Source organism: Lemur catta, chromosome 12, assembly GCF_020740605.2.
Source record: "Lemur catta isolate mLemCat1 chromosome 12, mLemCat1.pri, whole genome shotgun sequence".
Lineage (NCBI taxonomy): Eukaryota > Metazoa > Chordata > Mammalia > Primates > Lemuridae > Lemur > Lemur catta.
The window spans coordinates 6,515,132-6,530,450 of NC_059139.1; the positions used below are offsets into that span (position 1 = coordinate 6,515,132).

The 15,319-nt window shown below is 37.2% G+C and overlaps 1 protein-coding gene across 1 annotated transcript in view; it reads left to right on the plus strand.

The window, feature by feature from the left end:
• MARCHF6 (membrane associated ring-CH-type finger 6) overlaps positions 1–15,319 on the plus strand; it is a 75,307-nt gene that overhangs the window by 2,130 nt on the left and 57,858 nt on the right. Inside the window, exons 2-3 of the mRNA XM_045566320.1 lie at positions 14,097–14,193; positions 15,102–15,175. Of these exons, the coding sequence (XP_045422276.1) occupies positions 14,097–14,193; positions 15,102–15,175 (171 nt within the window). The remainder of the gene's footprint in view (positions 1–14,096; positions 14,194–15,101; positions 15,176–15,319) is intronic.

The following is a 15,319-nucleotide window of genomic DNA, read 5'->3' on the forward strand; positions in this document are numbered from 1 at the left end:
GTATATTTATCACTTGATATGTACTGGCATATTACTTAAAATTCCCATTCTTTTAGCCAGGGCACCTTAGTACTTGCATATGTTTATGGAACCACAACCGTCATTGGTAATTCAGGAATTGCAGAATCTCAGCATGTATACGGGACTGTGGAAGGAATATTTTCAGTGTACTTTCGGTGCTTAAATATATTTTTTCCGTTGTAAATTTATAATCAGGATAAGATATAAATGATATTTATTTATTGACTTGAACATTGTTCCCTATTAAAATAATATATACTGAGGACTCATGTGTACTTCACTAAACACTTTATATACATCCCGTTTAATTTTCTCAATATTTTTAGCTAGGTAATTATCCCCATTTTACAGATGTGGAAACTGAAGGTTAGTGTGATTAAGTAACTTGTCCAAGGTCACACAGGTGGCAAATGGCAGAGGCAAGGTTTAAACTTATGTTTGTCAGACTCTATACTTACATTAGGTGGTTTTAAGTATATACCAAGCGTCCAATGTTGAAATAATTTATTTTTGTCATTCCTCATAGAATGAATCATTTATATTACTTAACAGAAACTTTGTTTTGCATTTGTTTTATGAAACTGTCATGAAATGAAAGTGAATTTTGCAAAATTCCAATTTGGAAGACTTCTGAAATTTTCAGAATTTAAATTTAACTTGAAATAACACTTGAAGGAAAAGGGAGGGTAACAGAAGATTAAAAATGCTAAAGTGAAGATGTCAAAAAGCTTGTAAACAACTGTTCTATTGATTAAATCAGTTATAGATTATTTTGTAAATTTAAAAAATGCAATTTAAGTTTTTATCAGAGTACAAAAAACAATTTTTTGTGGAAGATCTGGAAAATATGTCTGAACACAAAGAAAATTAAATTTTAAAAAATCTTTTTATCACCCACTGTTGAAAATACTGATAACATTGTGGTTTACCTTTCTGTTTTTTAGAAAAAATATTTTAATATTCTGAGCAAAGAGATTGTTACTAAAATACAGACCATGCAAATAGAATGTAACTCTTCCCTCCTTTTAAAAAATAACATGTTGCTTTCATCTAGTGATACCGTATATAATGGTCAGAATGTTTTATATTTGTAGGAAACAATACTGAATTCTGTGATTTTTTTTTTCCCTTTCATAAGAAATGTTTGCTAGATTTTACAGATCTCTGAAGAGTTTAGTGTGTTAAATTGTATTTTTGTAAAATCAATAGGTTTATAATCCATTCTCATAATGCAAGGGATGGGTAAACTCTTCTTACTGTTTTTATGTAATTTGTATGAGTGCAGGTGTGTTATGTAAACTGCTGTCATCAAATCTTTAAACTTCAGAGCAGGAGGAGACCTTAGATGTGCAGCCTCCCCATTTTTATGGACTAGTATTCTGATCCTGTAAAGCACTGAGATTTCTCAGTTTGAGAAAAAATCTGTCATTTGCTCAAGGATAAACATGTTTTTAAAGGAAAAGCACTGCAATATTGGAATAGGCATTACAAACAAGTATTGATGTGTGAAACTCTCATGTTATTGGCTGGGCGTGGTGGCGCACACCTGTAATCCTAGCACTCTGGGAGGCCGAGGTGGGAGGATCGCTCGAGCTCAGGAGTTCGAGACTACCCTTAGCAAGAGCAAGACCCCATCTCTATTAAAAAAATAGAAAGAAATTATCTGGAAAGCTAAATATATATATTTTTTTATATAATTTAGAAATATATATATTTTTATATAATTTTAAAAAATTAGCCATGCATGGTGGCACATGCCTGTAGTCCCAGCTACTCAGGAGGCTAAGGCAGAAGGATTGCTTAAGCCCAGGAGTTTGAGCTTGCTGTGAGCTAGGCTGACGCCATGCACTCTAGCCCGGGCAACAGAGCTAGACTCTGTCTCAAAAAAAAAAAAAAAAAAGATATTACTAAACATTTTGCCATAGTAGAATGCTCACATTTAAGCTCAATCATATATAAATATATAAAGCTGATTTTTTTTTCACTTTGGTAAATTACCATTTACATTAGCAAACATAATGCAAAATCTTACCAGTAATTTTTTTATGGGATACCAAGGCAATTGTTATGCTTTAGGGAACATATTCATTTGAAAGGTATGAAGCTGAAGTGTATTGCAGTTGATCATGTTCTAAATCCACTATGGGAAAAACTTGAGGGAACTTAATTTTGGAAGAAGTGAGTTAAAAGGATGAGAAGTTGGCAGCATCAACATCTAGTTATCCTCTTTCTAGAACTATATGGTCTTTCATCTCTGTTTCTATATATATCTGCTTCATTCTTCTTACCACAGATAAATGTTCTTTGCTTTGGCATGCTTGTGACCAAGGAAATGTGCATTTATTTTACAAATGTTTATTGAGCACGTATTAAGAGCCAGGCACTATTTTATGTAATTAGGCTAGGCAGGGAACAAAATAAAGTCCCTTCTTTCATAGAGCTTATGTTCTAATTGTTAGCTTGATAGGGAAGGAAGAGAAAACAAAAAAAAATGTAATAAATTATATGGCATAACTAGATGTTTATAAATGCTGTAGAGAACAGTAAATTGGGAGGGAATAAGAAGTGCCAGGACATGAGGGCAAGGCTTGCAGTTTTAAATATAGCAGTGAAAGTAAAGTGCTGAGGAGCAAAGGAGGAGGAGGAGTTAGCCATGCAAATGCTCAGTGGGCAGAGCATTCTAGGCAGAGGGAATATAGCCTATGTGAAGTTTCTGAGATAGGAGCGTACCTAGAGTATTCAAGATATAACCGGGAGAGCAGCGTAGCTGCAGTGGGTAAATGAGTTGGGGGAAGAGTAAGTATAATATGAGGTCACAGATATCATGGGGCCAGTGGGGCATGAGCATTTAGGACTTTCATTGACTTTTACTTTATTGAGATAGGGAGCTATGGGAGGGTTTTGAGCAGAGGTGAGACATAAATTGTCTCTTCACTCTTTACTGAATATACTGTTGGCCCTCTGTCTCGGTGGGTTCTGTGTCCTTGGATTCATCCAACCTTGGATTGAAAATACTCAGGGAAGAAAAAAAAGAATGGTTGTGTCTATATTGAACATGTATAGACTTTTCTCATCATTCTGTAAACAATATAGTATAACAATTATTTACATAGCATTTACATTGTATTAAGTATTATAAGTAGTCTAGTTATGCTTCAAAGTATAATTGACCCTTGAGCAACATGGATTTGAACTGCGTAGGTCCAATTATGCATGGATTTTTTTTCAATATGTGCATTGGAAAATTTTTTGGAGATTTGCAATTTGAAAAAACTTGTAGGTGACCCCTGCCTAGAACTATAAAAAAAAAGTTAAGAAAAAGGTATGCCATGGATGCATAACATTAATGTAGATGCTAGTTTATTTTGTCATTTGCTACCATAATATATACAAAACTATCCTAAAAAGTTAAAATTTATTAAAACTCACAGACACAGAGACCATACATGACACCGAACATAAAGATGCAGTGTTAAATTTTAACTGTATAACAATTAACTGTAATGTGTACTGTACTACTGTAATAATTTTGTAGCCACGTCCTGTTGCTATTGTGGTGAGCTAAAGTGTTTTGAGTGTCCCCTTAAAATATGTTGTGGTACTAATCATCTCTATGTGAGCAGTTCATCTCACCAGTAAATTATGTATTGCAGTAAAAGGTGATCTCTTGGGGTTCTTGTGTATTTTTCATCATGTTTAGTGCAATACCATAAACCTTGAATAACAACATGGGACCCATATGAAGTGCCCCTAGTGATGCTGGAAGTGCTCCCAAGAAACAGAAAAGTCATGACATTACAAGAAAAAGTTGAATTACTTGATATGTGTCATAGATTGAGGTTTGCAGCTTTGGTTGCCCACCATTTCAGACAGTTCATCTTTTAAACAGACATAAACTTATGGTATCAATAAACACAGTACAGTACTGATTTTCTTAATAACATTTTCTTTAGCTTTATTGTAAGAACACAGTATATAGTACATATGACACACAAAATGTGTGTCAATTGACTGTTTTTGTTATTGGTAGGGTCAATATTAGGCTATTAGTATAATAGTTTTGGGGAGTCCAAAGTTATATGTGAATTTTCAATTGTGTGAAGGGTTGGTGTCCCTAAACCTCGAGTTGTTCAAGGGTCACCTGTATACAGGAGGATGTGCATAGGTTATATGCAAATACTGTGTCATTTTATATAAGAGACTTAAGCAAGTGTAGATTTTGGTATCTGCAGGGGTCCTGAAATCAGATACTAAGGGATGACTCTTCTTGCCTGATTGACCCTTAAACCTAAATTTCTGGGAGCTAATCTAATTGGCTCATCTTGAGTCAAGTGCCTGCCCTTGAACAGGTAGCTGGATAGTGGTGGAAAAAGGTAGTGTAAGAAAAAACTCACGAGTGGCTGTGTCTATTCTTGAGCTGGGCAAACATTCCAAAAGATACCTGCTACATTGTTGAACTAGAATACTTAGGTTGAAATGCTGTAAATGATTAATGCTGGGCTATCCTCTTCCAGATACCTACTTCCTATTTCTTCCAGACCAGAAGTATTTTAGTGGGTTTTACTTCTCTCCTGTAAGGACACAAATATCACTATTTTTAGTGTAATACAGGCAGAATGGAAAGAGTTCTTAAAAAGGGAACAGGAAGTAAGACCCCAAGGAAAGCTGCTTAATTGAGACTATATTTTAGAATGCTATTGCAGGAGGGTAGGTAAGATATTATAGGAGTTTAAATTAAGGCAGTGGGAATGGAAAGAATGGGAAAGAAGAAACAGACCAAGGTATGAGGAAAATTAATAGACCATAGTAATTGATGAGGTGATTAAGAGAGGAAGGGTTAAAAGTGATTGATTTTTAAAGAGCTTTTCATCAGCCAGGAATGGGAAGAGATAAGTCCAGTTTTAGATGTTGTTGTAGTTTGCAAGGGCTACCATAACAAAAAGTATCACAGGCTGAGTGCTTAAACAACAGAAATTCATTTTCTTGCAGTTCTGGAGGCTAGAAGTCTGAGACCAAGGTGTTGACAGGGTTGGTTTCTTCTGAGGCCTCTCTCCTTGGCATTGTATGTGGTTGTCTTCTCCGTGTGTCTTCACGTGGTCTCTCTGTGTCTATGTCCTAATCATTATCTTCTTTTAAGGACATCAGTCATATTGAAGTAGGGCCTGCTCTCAGGACCCCACTTTAATTTAATCACCTCTTTAAGGACCCTCTCTACGAATATATTCTGAGGTACTGGAGGTTAGAGCTTCAACATATGAATTTTGGGGTAAGTGGGGGACACACAATTCAACCCATAATAGAAACAGTGAGTTCTTGAAGGCTTGGAAGACACTGAAGCATTCCCTGTACACTTATTCTTATAACTTAACTTCATTTTATTAATAATATCCTTTTTATTTTTTTGTCTTTTTTCTTCCCTACTCCCACCTTATGGTGTATTCCTTAAAGATGGAATCAGGTTAATAAAATAGAATTTACACACAGTAGAATTTACCTTTCTTAGCATGCCATTCTAACACTTTGAGGTAGAAGGTTTGGAGAGTCCGTGGCATTTTTGCTTTCTTCTCGATTTACCAAACATTGAATATGTACCTACCATGTACCTAGGACCTATGCCAACAATGTTTCTTGTATAAATTTCATTTCCCTATTAAGACATTGCAAAGTGCCTAGAGACACTTCTATTGAACGGAACAGTCTCAAGACCATTGATATACAGAGCAATGGTTCTCAGTTTGGTCTCAGAGCCCTTTTACACTCTTAAAATTGAGGACCTTAAGGATTTTTGTTTACAAATATAACTTTATGATAAATAAGTATATTTCTCAAGACAAAAATCTGTAGTGAGAAGAGTAGCATTGTTTTAAATTTTTGCATCTCTCTCTTATGTCTAGATTATAAGAAGACAGTTGGATTCTCATCTCTGCCTTTGCAATTACTCTGTTACCATATGTTTTGGTTAAGGTACATGAAAATTTGGCTTCACACAGATATATGATTTGAAAGATGAGTCTTATTTTCAGATAATTTTGTATGTTCTTCTTTGATATTATGCCAAAACTTAACAAGTGGTAGGTTCTTAATCAATGTTGTATGTGAAAACATGTCAATTAACTTTTAAAAATTAAATCAACTGTTTAAATACATTGGTTTGATAGTATGAGATAAGAGAGTTCAGAAATAGACCCACACATATGTGGACAGTTGGTTTTTGACAAAAGTGCAAAAGCAATTCCATGGAGAAAATGCAGTTTTTCAATAAATGATGTTAAAATAATTGAATATACATAGGCAAAAAAAAATGAACTTTGAGCTATAACCTGTGCTATGTACTAAAAACAACTCAAAGAGATGTTAGCTCTAACTGAAAAACCTAAAACTATGAATCTTCTGGAAGAAAATATAGGAGAAATTCTTTGTGATCTTGGCTTAAGCAAAGATTTCTTTCGTATGGCACCAAAAGCACTATATGTACAGGAAGAAGTTGATAAATTGGATGACATCAAGATGATGAACTTCTTTTAAAATTTGAAAGACACAGTTAAGAGAATGAAAACAGACCACAGAAAATTTTTGTAAAAACATTTCTAGTAAAGGACTTAGAGTACATAGAAAACTCCCAAAACTTAATAAGAAAGCAAATAACCCAGTTTAAAAAATGACCCAAAGATTTGGTTAGACACTTAACCAAAGAATATATGCACATGGCTATTAAGCACATGAAAAGATACTGAGCATCATTAATCATTAGGTAAATGCAAGTCAAAATCATAATGAGATGCCACCTCACACCCACTGGAATGCCTATAATGACAAGGGACAGATAATAAGTGTTGGTTAGTATTGTGGAGAAATTGGAAACTTCAATTGTTGCTGATTGGGAATGTAAAATGGTACGACTGATTTTGGTAGCTAAAAATTAAATTGAGTAACCATATGACCCAGCATTTCCATCTCTAGTTATATACTCAAGAGAATTCAAAATACATGCATTCACACCAAAAACTGTATGTGAGTGTTCATAGCAGCATTATTCATACTGGCCAAACAGTAGAAACAACCCAATGTCTATCAACTGATGAATGGATAAATGTGGTCTATCCATAAAATGGAATATTATTCAACAATACAAAGGAATGAAGTACTGATACATGTTACATATTGGATGAACCTCATAAACATTAGGATAAGTGAAAGAAGCCAGTCATGAAAGATCACATTTTTTTTAATATGGTCCAATTTGTATGAAATGTCCAGAATAGGCAAATCTATAGAGGGAGAAAGTAGACTAGTGGTTGCCTGGGGCTGAGGAGAGCAGATGGAATGAAGAGTGAATGCCAGTAGTTACGAGATTTCTTTTTGGGATGATGGTGTTCTCAAAGTAGATTATGGTGATGGTTGTGCAACTCTGTAAATACACTCAAAACCATTGACTTGTACACTTAAGTTGGCGAACTTTATGATATACAAATTATGTCTGCATAAAGCTTTAAAAGTTAAAACTACAATGAGATATCACTACATACTTATTGAAGTAGCTAAAACAATAATATAAAAACTGACTATACCAAGTATTGGTGAGGATGTGGAGCAACTGGAATTTTCATATACTGCTGGTGGAATGCAAAGTGGTATAGCACTTTTTTGCAGGAGCAAGAAACAACCCTCCAGGGTGCAGGTGAGCCAAGGTTGATGGGTGGGCATGCAGAGGAAGTTGGGATATCATTGTGTATACCTGTGCAAAGCCTGGAGTGTGCCGGGTCCTCATCGGTAGGGCTGTGGGAAGAAGGAAGGTGGTCATTAAAACAAACCTACTGACTGCAGGAGTAAGAATGCCCCCTTCCTCTTGCCTCTAGGATGTCCCTCCAGCTCCCTCTACTGACAAAGTTTAAGTGCCAAAAAAAAAAAATGGAGCTGAGAGGAGACACATTGATAACTGGCTCACTTTTGCTGAAACTATTTGAATTGTTGCCTATGCTGCTGAAGCTGGAAGTTGCCCACTGCTGCTGGCAGAATCACCACCATGATGGTAGTTCTGTAACTGCTGCAGGAGTCCCCAGTACCTACAGTTAGCTGCCACGGCTGGTTTTTAGAGCCAGAAGTAGAAAATGGTTTTGCCCTTTCCTCTCCTTCTGATCTCACAGAAGTGCTTTTCATTGACAGAATCTAACTCAGCAAGGAGGCCAGAAAATGCAGTGTTCAGGCTTCCAGGACCAGCAGTACAGGTGAACTGTTAATTTAGTAATGATAGTAACCTGGAGAGATAAGAATATAAATACAGTCATATAGCATGTAGCCTTTGAGTCTGGCTTCTTTTAACTTATTATAACGAGTTTGAGATTTATCCATATTATTGCATGTATTAGTAGTTAATTTCTTTTTATTGCTTAGTATTCTGTTGTAGGGATGTACCATAGTTTGTCTGTCTGTACCCAGTTGTGGAATTCTTTCATTGGTTGTTTTCAGTTTTGGGGCATTATGAATGAAACCATTATACATATTCACACAGGTTTTTGTGTGATTGTAAGTTTTAATTTTACTGGGTTGAATACCTATGAGTAGGATTGCTGGGTTGTATGGTAAAAGTACTTTTTTTTCCTTTTTGCCATTTTCATAGGTGTGTAGTGGTATCTTACTATGATTTTTTTAAAAAAGTTATTGTGGTAAAGTGTACATAACAAAATTTGCTATTTTAGCTATTTTTAATTATGTAACTTAGCATTAAGTACACATTGTTGTACATTCATCACCATTTTATTGTGATTTTAATTTGCATTTCCTGAATGACTGCAACATTTGTTTTATTTGTATTCTTTGGTGGAGTATGTGTTCAGATCTTTTCCCTTTTTTTTTTTTTTTTTTTTGTTTGTTTAACATTGTTAAGACCCAAATTAGTAAGCTGGACAAGGAACTTGAACAGATAAAGAAATAGAACTTGGTAAAATGTGTAGAAATATTCAGCTTGGGTAGTCATAAAACTACTTTTTAATTAACTGCCATACTACTTAGTTCTTTTTTATCCTTTATAGTTCATTAATATAATGTGTTTTACTAGAGGGAGCATTCTACTGTACAAGTGGGAGAATACAATAAAGTTGGAGGAACAAATAGTAAAGGTAACTAGAATATTGGCATTATTAAAAAATAAAACATCAATATAACTTGATCATATGATGAAGGTAGTTGGGGAGGAAGTATGATAAGGTCAAATGGAGTACTGTTTTACAACTGGGAGTTAAGTTTTTAGTCCACATCTCCTCACTTGCTTGATAATTTACCTGAGTCTCAGTAACTGCAATGGAATCAGGTTTTGGATGTGACAATTCAGTAATATCTCAGATCGCTCACATACTGTTTTCTATTGAGTTCTATGTTGCCTTGGATGTGTTACCTTACCCTACCCCTTTCAACCCCCGTTTCCCAAACTATGAGTATTAGGATCAATGAAATAATGCATTCAGAGTGCTTAAAACTGTCTAAAGATACTAGGCACTAAATAAAGGGTAGTTTTTACTGTCAATCAAAATTTTTGTGTTTTTTTTGATACTGTTTGAGGGAATGTCTGTAGTCTTTTTAAATGCCTTCATTAAAAGTCCTAAGTACATTATACCAAATAGGAATTAAAAGACATGAAAGATCAAATGCTAGTTAATTAAGATTAATTTTGAGACTAAGAAAACATCAATTTGGATTTATTTTGAGGAGCTAGGACAAAATTAATTTTCCTTTACTTTATCTTCCTTTTTCTCCTAAGACCCAATGGTGGGGGGGCAGACACTACAATAACTTAAAGATTTTTATTCTTTTATCACGTCTATGTAAGGTTGTTAATGAAAATAATGCTTTATTAAATAAATGATCATTTTAATAGTTTATAAAACATATTTTGACTTAAAAGCCTATAGCAATAGAGAATGCATATTAACCCATTTATTAGAATTATTTGTATTTCATTATACAGTTGGCTAAATGTGAAAATAGATAAAAAGGAAGATTTTTAAGAGTTATTAATTACTGCTTGGGAATAGTGGTATGTTAGAATTGCCTTTAGGATGTTTTTTCCCACTAGAGACATGGTCTGCCATTGTTTTCATAGAATCAAGACTATTTAAAGTAACAAATGGATTAATGCACTTGTTCTTCTTCTTGAAGAACTCCTTGAAGAACAATTTTGGAAATATTTATTTATTTCACTTAAAAATGTTAACACACTCATTGTGTGTTATTATAAACACTATTTTTTTCATGAAAATAACTATATTCCAAACCCCCAAATTTGGTGAGAAAAGTGGATATATTTTATATTTGCAAATCTTTTTAATGTTTGGTTTAATGGGAAGCAGTTGGATTTTTTTCCATCTGTGCCTGCATTCATTCTTTTGTCTCATATAATCTCCAGAGAACACCACTGTAAAGTGGCAAGACAATGAGAGTAAAAAAGAAAATCTTAATGTTACTATGAAAATGGTTTTGAACTTACAATCTCTGAGTGAGCAACTCTGAACCCCAGGGATCCCAGTTCTCTACTCTAGGCCAAGAAGAGCCCCAGGGCTTGATTTTAGAGTTGTGTTTGCTTAGTATTGTGTTTGTTGGTTTTGTCATTCAGAAGGGTGGAGATCTTCTGAAAAATCAGTGTCCAGGTTAATGCATGTGTGTCTCCATCTCTAAGTGGAGAGATCTGGTATCTCTGCCTCCATATCCCCTCTCCCCGAGTTCTGTCACTTGCCTGCTGGCCAACTCCTTGGATCCTTGGAGTGAGTGAGCATTGCCTCTTATGGGAGAGTGCTCCCTGGAGTTTGCTGCTGCTTTTGCTCTCGTCTGCAGCTTTCTCAGGCCACACGGCGCTTGGTCTCCTGGGGGGCATACGTGGGGGAGGTCTGCATCGTGGTGTAAGCCCACCAAACTACCAGCCAGCTATATCCACATGGATATCGCTCCTCCTATTGTCCTTGCATCTCACAGGCAGCGGTGTGCCAGTAAGGGCTATTCTTGCCCTACCTCAGTCCATATTCAGTGGCCAACCAGTCACCTTGTTCCTGGAGGGCGATGTGGCAACTCTCGTTCATGTGAGTGTGGCTATGTGCCTGCTGTCCCCATCTGCATGGTGTCCCTTTGCCAGGCTGTAGCTGCTATGTTCTACTTCCTATTTCTGCAGTGGAGGGCAGGCTGGGGAGATTGGACCCTGTGTCTGCCCGTCTGCACTCATACCCATCCTGCCTGGTAGACCGCATAGTAGTACTTGTTGTCTCAAAAGTTAATCCACGGGCATCTAAGTACTCTACAGTGATGTTGTGAATGGCTTTGGATGTGCATTAAGCTACCTGGGTAACTGGTGACTCTAGAGCTAATACGTGCCCACAGCGGCCAGTGGTCTTGGTGATTCTAGGTAACCTAGAGCAATTGCACGGCCCTATGGCACTTTTAGATGGCAGTTGCAGTGCCTACCTTGGTGACCACGGTGACTGGGAATCCAGGTGTTGAGGAATCTCGGTTCCGTTCAGTTCTGCAGAGAGATCCTTATGGAGTAATACCCCATCCAAGGAAGGCAGCAGGTGTGCAAATTACCCACTGCGAAACTGAAACCGGGAGGGCAATGATGATAAAAAAACAGAACTCTTTTAAGGCCTTGTAATTGGAATGAGTGTACTTTAAATCCTTTTAAGGAAGATGTATTTCAGGGCAAGTCTGGTGTTGGCAGCCATGATGATCCCAGTTTCAATGCCGTGTATTGAATTTGGTGCAAATATTAATAAAATGTTTGTACTTGGATCTTAGGCTCTACTCAAGGTCCACCCTGAGGAAGTTTCCACTCCTTGCCTCTGGGCACCTTATGAGCTTTTAGCTGTTTCTCTGGGGTGGAAGCACACCCTGGGAGAAAATTACAATGTTCATTGTGCTGGCTACCTGGATACCGCTGGTTGGAATCATGGAACGGGAGGTTGGTTCTATTTTGTTTATGTGGGAACTTTGAGGAGGCTGATTAAGCAGGACAATAGGGGTGTCAATATTGTGTAGCTAGAGGTCAAATCTTGGGCCAGCTTAAGACAGACCAGAGTGAAAGCTTTTGCCAAGGATGTTTTCATTAATTAAAGATGAAGGTGAAAGTGGGAGGTTTAAAGAGGTGAAGGTCCTGTGTAATTCTGACCGTAAACGGTGATGATGCTGATCCACTGGCAGATTCTGGGAAACTAAAGTCCTTTGGATGGTGGTAGGGGAAGATCTGGTTCCAAAGCTGAAATTGAAAGGCACCTGCAGTGGAATCTGCGCTTCATTTGACTCAATATGGGCTACCTCCCCTGGCTCCATTGTGGACAGGATTGATTGATCATTGATCGTTCTTCCATGGGTGGGGGTGCTATTTGACTTTTCTATGTTGATGGAGAGATTTGCCTAGTTAATTGATAACCAGGGAGACTACCATGCTAACCAGTCCAGTAGGCGTCACTGAGTGCTTGGTATCCTTTAGTTTAGACAAGTGGCATTGAGCCACCAGAGATTGAGCAGCCAGCCAGTTAGGCAGTCAGATCCCTTGATTCCATTAGTGATGGGGGTCAGGATTGCAGTTATTTCCCATTAATGAGGAATTCCCTGTAAGAGAGCAGGTCAAAAGCCTGCATTAAGTCCCTGTCCCTTGTGCACACTGCCCATTTCCCCCACCCCCCTTGGCCACTTGGGATTGGCAATTGACCCTAATGAGTAGCAGAGAAGACCACCTAAATAAAAGTTGCAAGAAGCTTTAAGGAGCCAGGGAGTGAGAGTGCAAAGGGTCAGTTGCCAGTGTGAAGCATCATTAGGGGTTCCTTGGGATCCTCTGTGGTGCTGCATCACAGGCCACTGCGGGCCACTCCAGGCAGGAAGGCAGATGTGGCCCTAGCACTGCTTGGTGCTGGCCGCGAGGGACAGGCTGCAATCCTCTGGCGGCGAACCCTTCAGCCCTTCTGCTTAACGCAGCCTCTGGCTCACCTCTCTGTGGTCTGGCGCCTTCGTGGCTTTTGGGTGTCCTCTCTTTCCGAATTCTGAGCGCGAGTGAGTGCGTGCGCACACGTATGCGCATGCGCACAGCTCTGGCTTTCTAGCTCTAGCTCTTTCGTGGGGACGTGATGCGAAAGGACTGTTTATTGTGCCTGTCTGCTACCGTTACAACGTTAACTTCTCTAACGTGTTTTTGTGGGGTTTAAACTATTAGGACTTTTAACTGTTAACCTGTTAGGGCTGGAGTTTAAAACTGTTGGGACACTGGCGGGGCGTGGTGGCTTGCGCCTGTAATCCCAGCGCTCTGGGACGCCGAGGCAGGAGGATTGCTTGAACCTGGAGTTTGGTGCTGCGGAGTGCTGTGATAGGGCCCGCCGCGCGCCGCCTGGGCGACTGAGTGGGACCTGTACTAAAACACACACAGGCACGCACACGATGGTGACCTGGTTTTGCATATTTCTGTGTTAAGTATTTGTTAGTTATAGGAGAGTGCAGTTTTAAATAAAACCAACTCTTACTGGTATTTTCAACTAGGATTTATTTACAGAGCTCTCGTTCAAAGGAACGACTTATGTTTTGATACATTATTTAGGATTTTATTTATTTATTTTATATTTTATTTTTTTTAAAGACAGGATCTCACTCTGTAGCCCAGGCTAGAGTACACTGCTGTCATCATAGCTCACTGCAACCTCAAACTCCTGAGCTCAGGAGATCCTCCTGCCTCATGTTCCCAAGTAGCTGGGACTACAAGTGCATGCTACCACGCTGGGCTAATTTTTAAAAAAATAGAGACGGGGATCTCCTTAATTTGTTCAGGCTGATCTTGAACTCTTGGCCTCGAGCGATCCTCCTGCCTCGCCTCCCAAAGTGCTAGAGGTTATAGACTTGAGCCACCGTGTGTGGTCTATTTAAGAAAGTTTTTAGTTTCGGATAATGTATTTGAATATCATCTTAATCACAATTTTCAGTTTTCTGAGCTATTGATTAATGTTTTGCCAAGTGATAGATTCTTGCTTTACATGCAATATTTTAGTTTTTGGTTGTCTGTTGTCATAAAAGTTATAACCAAGGGAAATTCAATTTTTATTTTTCATTAACAGACATATGTAGAGTGTGTCGATCGGAAGGAACACCTGAGAAACCTCTTTATCATCCTTGTGTATGTACTGGCAGTATTAAGTTTATACATCAAGAATGGTAAGTCATACTTGTATTTTTTAAATTATTATGAATACATAATAGTTGTGTATCTTTAGGGTACATGTGATGTTTTGATACAGGCATACAACATGAAGTCATACTTTTAGAAAATTGTTTTAAGTCTGAGCTTCAGTTTTGTCAGTAAGAGGGATCATTTCAATGAATTTTATCTATAATTAGTTATTTTTAAAACTTTTATTGTAAAAATCCAGACATTTGGAAAATAATTTTTCCATAATTCTTAATACCATGCCTATTACTTTGATACACTGTCTTCCAGGTGCATGTGAATACCCTTTTGTTTATTTCTGCCGTGGAGAGCTTATTTTGTCCATTGGAAGTGTTATGGTTTTCTAGTTTTTCTTGGCATAATTATGGCTTACGTTTATGAAGTGCTTTGTGCCAAGAACTTTTCTCACTGCTTTACACATCTTAACTCATTTAATCCTTACAAGAAAACTATGAAGTGGAATATTATTATGCAGATGAGGAAACTGAAGCATAGAAACGTTAAATAACTTGTCCTAGGCCACACAGCTAATGGCCACACAGTTAATGGCAGAACCAGGATTCAGACCTAGCTATCAGGCATCATTATTATCAGACCAGTATTGGAACTGATGTTAATGCTTGGAAATTCTTTCATATTCATTTAGCTTTGAGGAGATTACAATTTAGATTAATTGAACCTTTTTAATAGTAGGAGTACATATTGTTTTTATCTTTAGCTGTTGTAGTTCTGTACTTAGAAATCAGTTATAAAAAGTTAGGAATATTCTAAATTTGAAATTGCAAAAGCTCTGTGATACGTAAAGTTCTAATAAAAGCAGAACATTAGTTTTCAATGAAACCTTAATATTTCTTTGTTGTTAACACTATACTTATCAATGTATTTGTAATTACAGCTTAGTTCAGTGGCTGAAACACAGTCGAAAAGAATACTGTGAATTATGCAAGCACAGATTTGCTTTCACACCAAGTAAGTTCTTTAGAAGTTTTCACTGCGTTTTCTTGGTTATTACTGTCAGCATTAAGGTGTTTAAGCAGTTTTAAAGCCCCTATTTTTAACTTGTCTTCAATAGTAATAGGAAGTATTGCTCTTCTGTTTAGGAAAATATTTTTA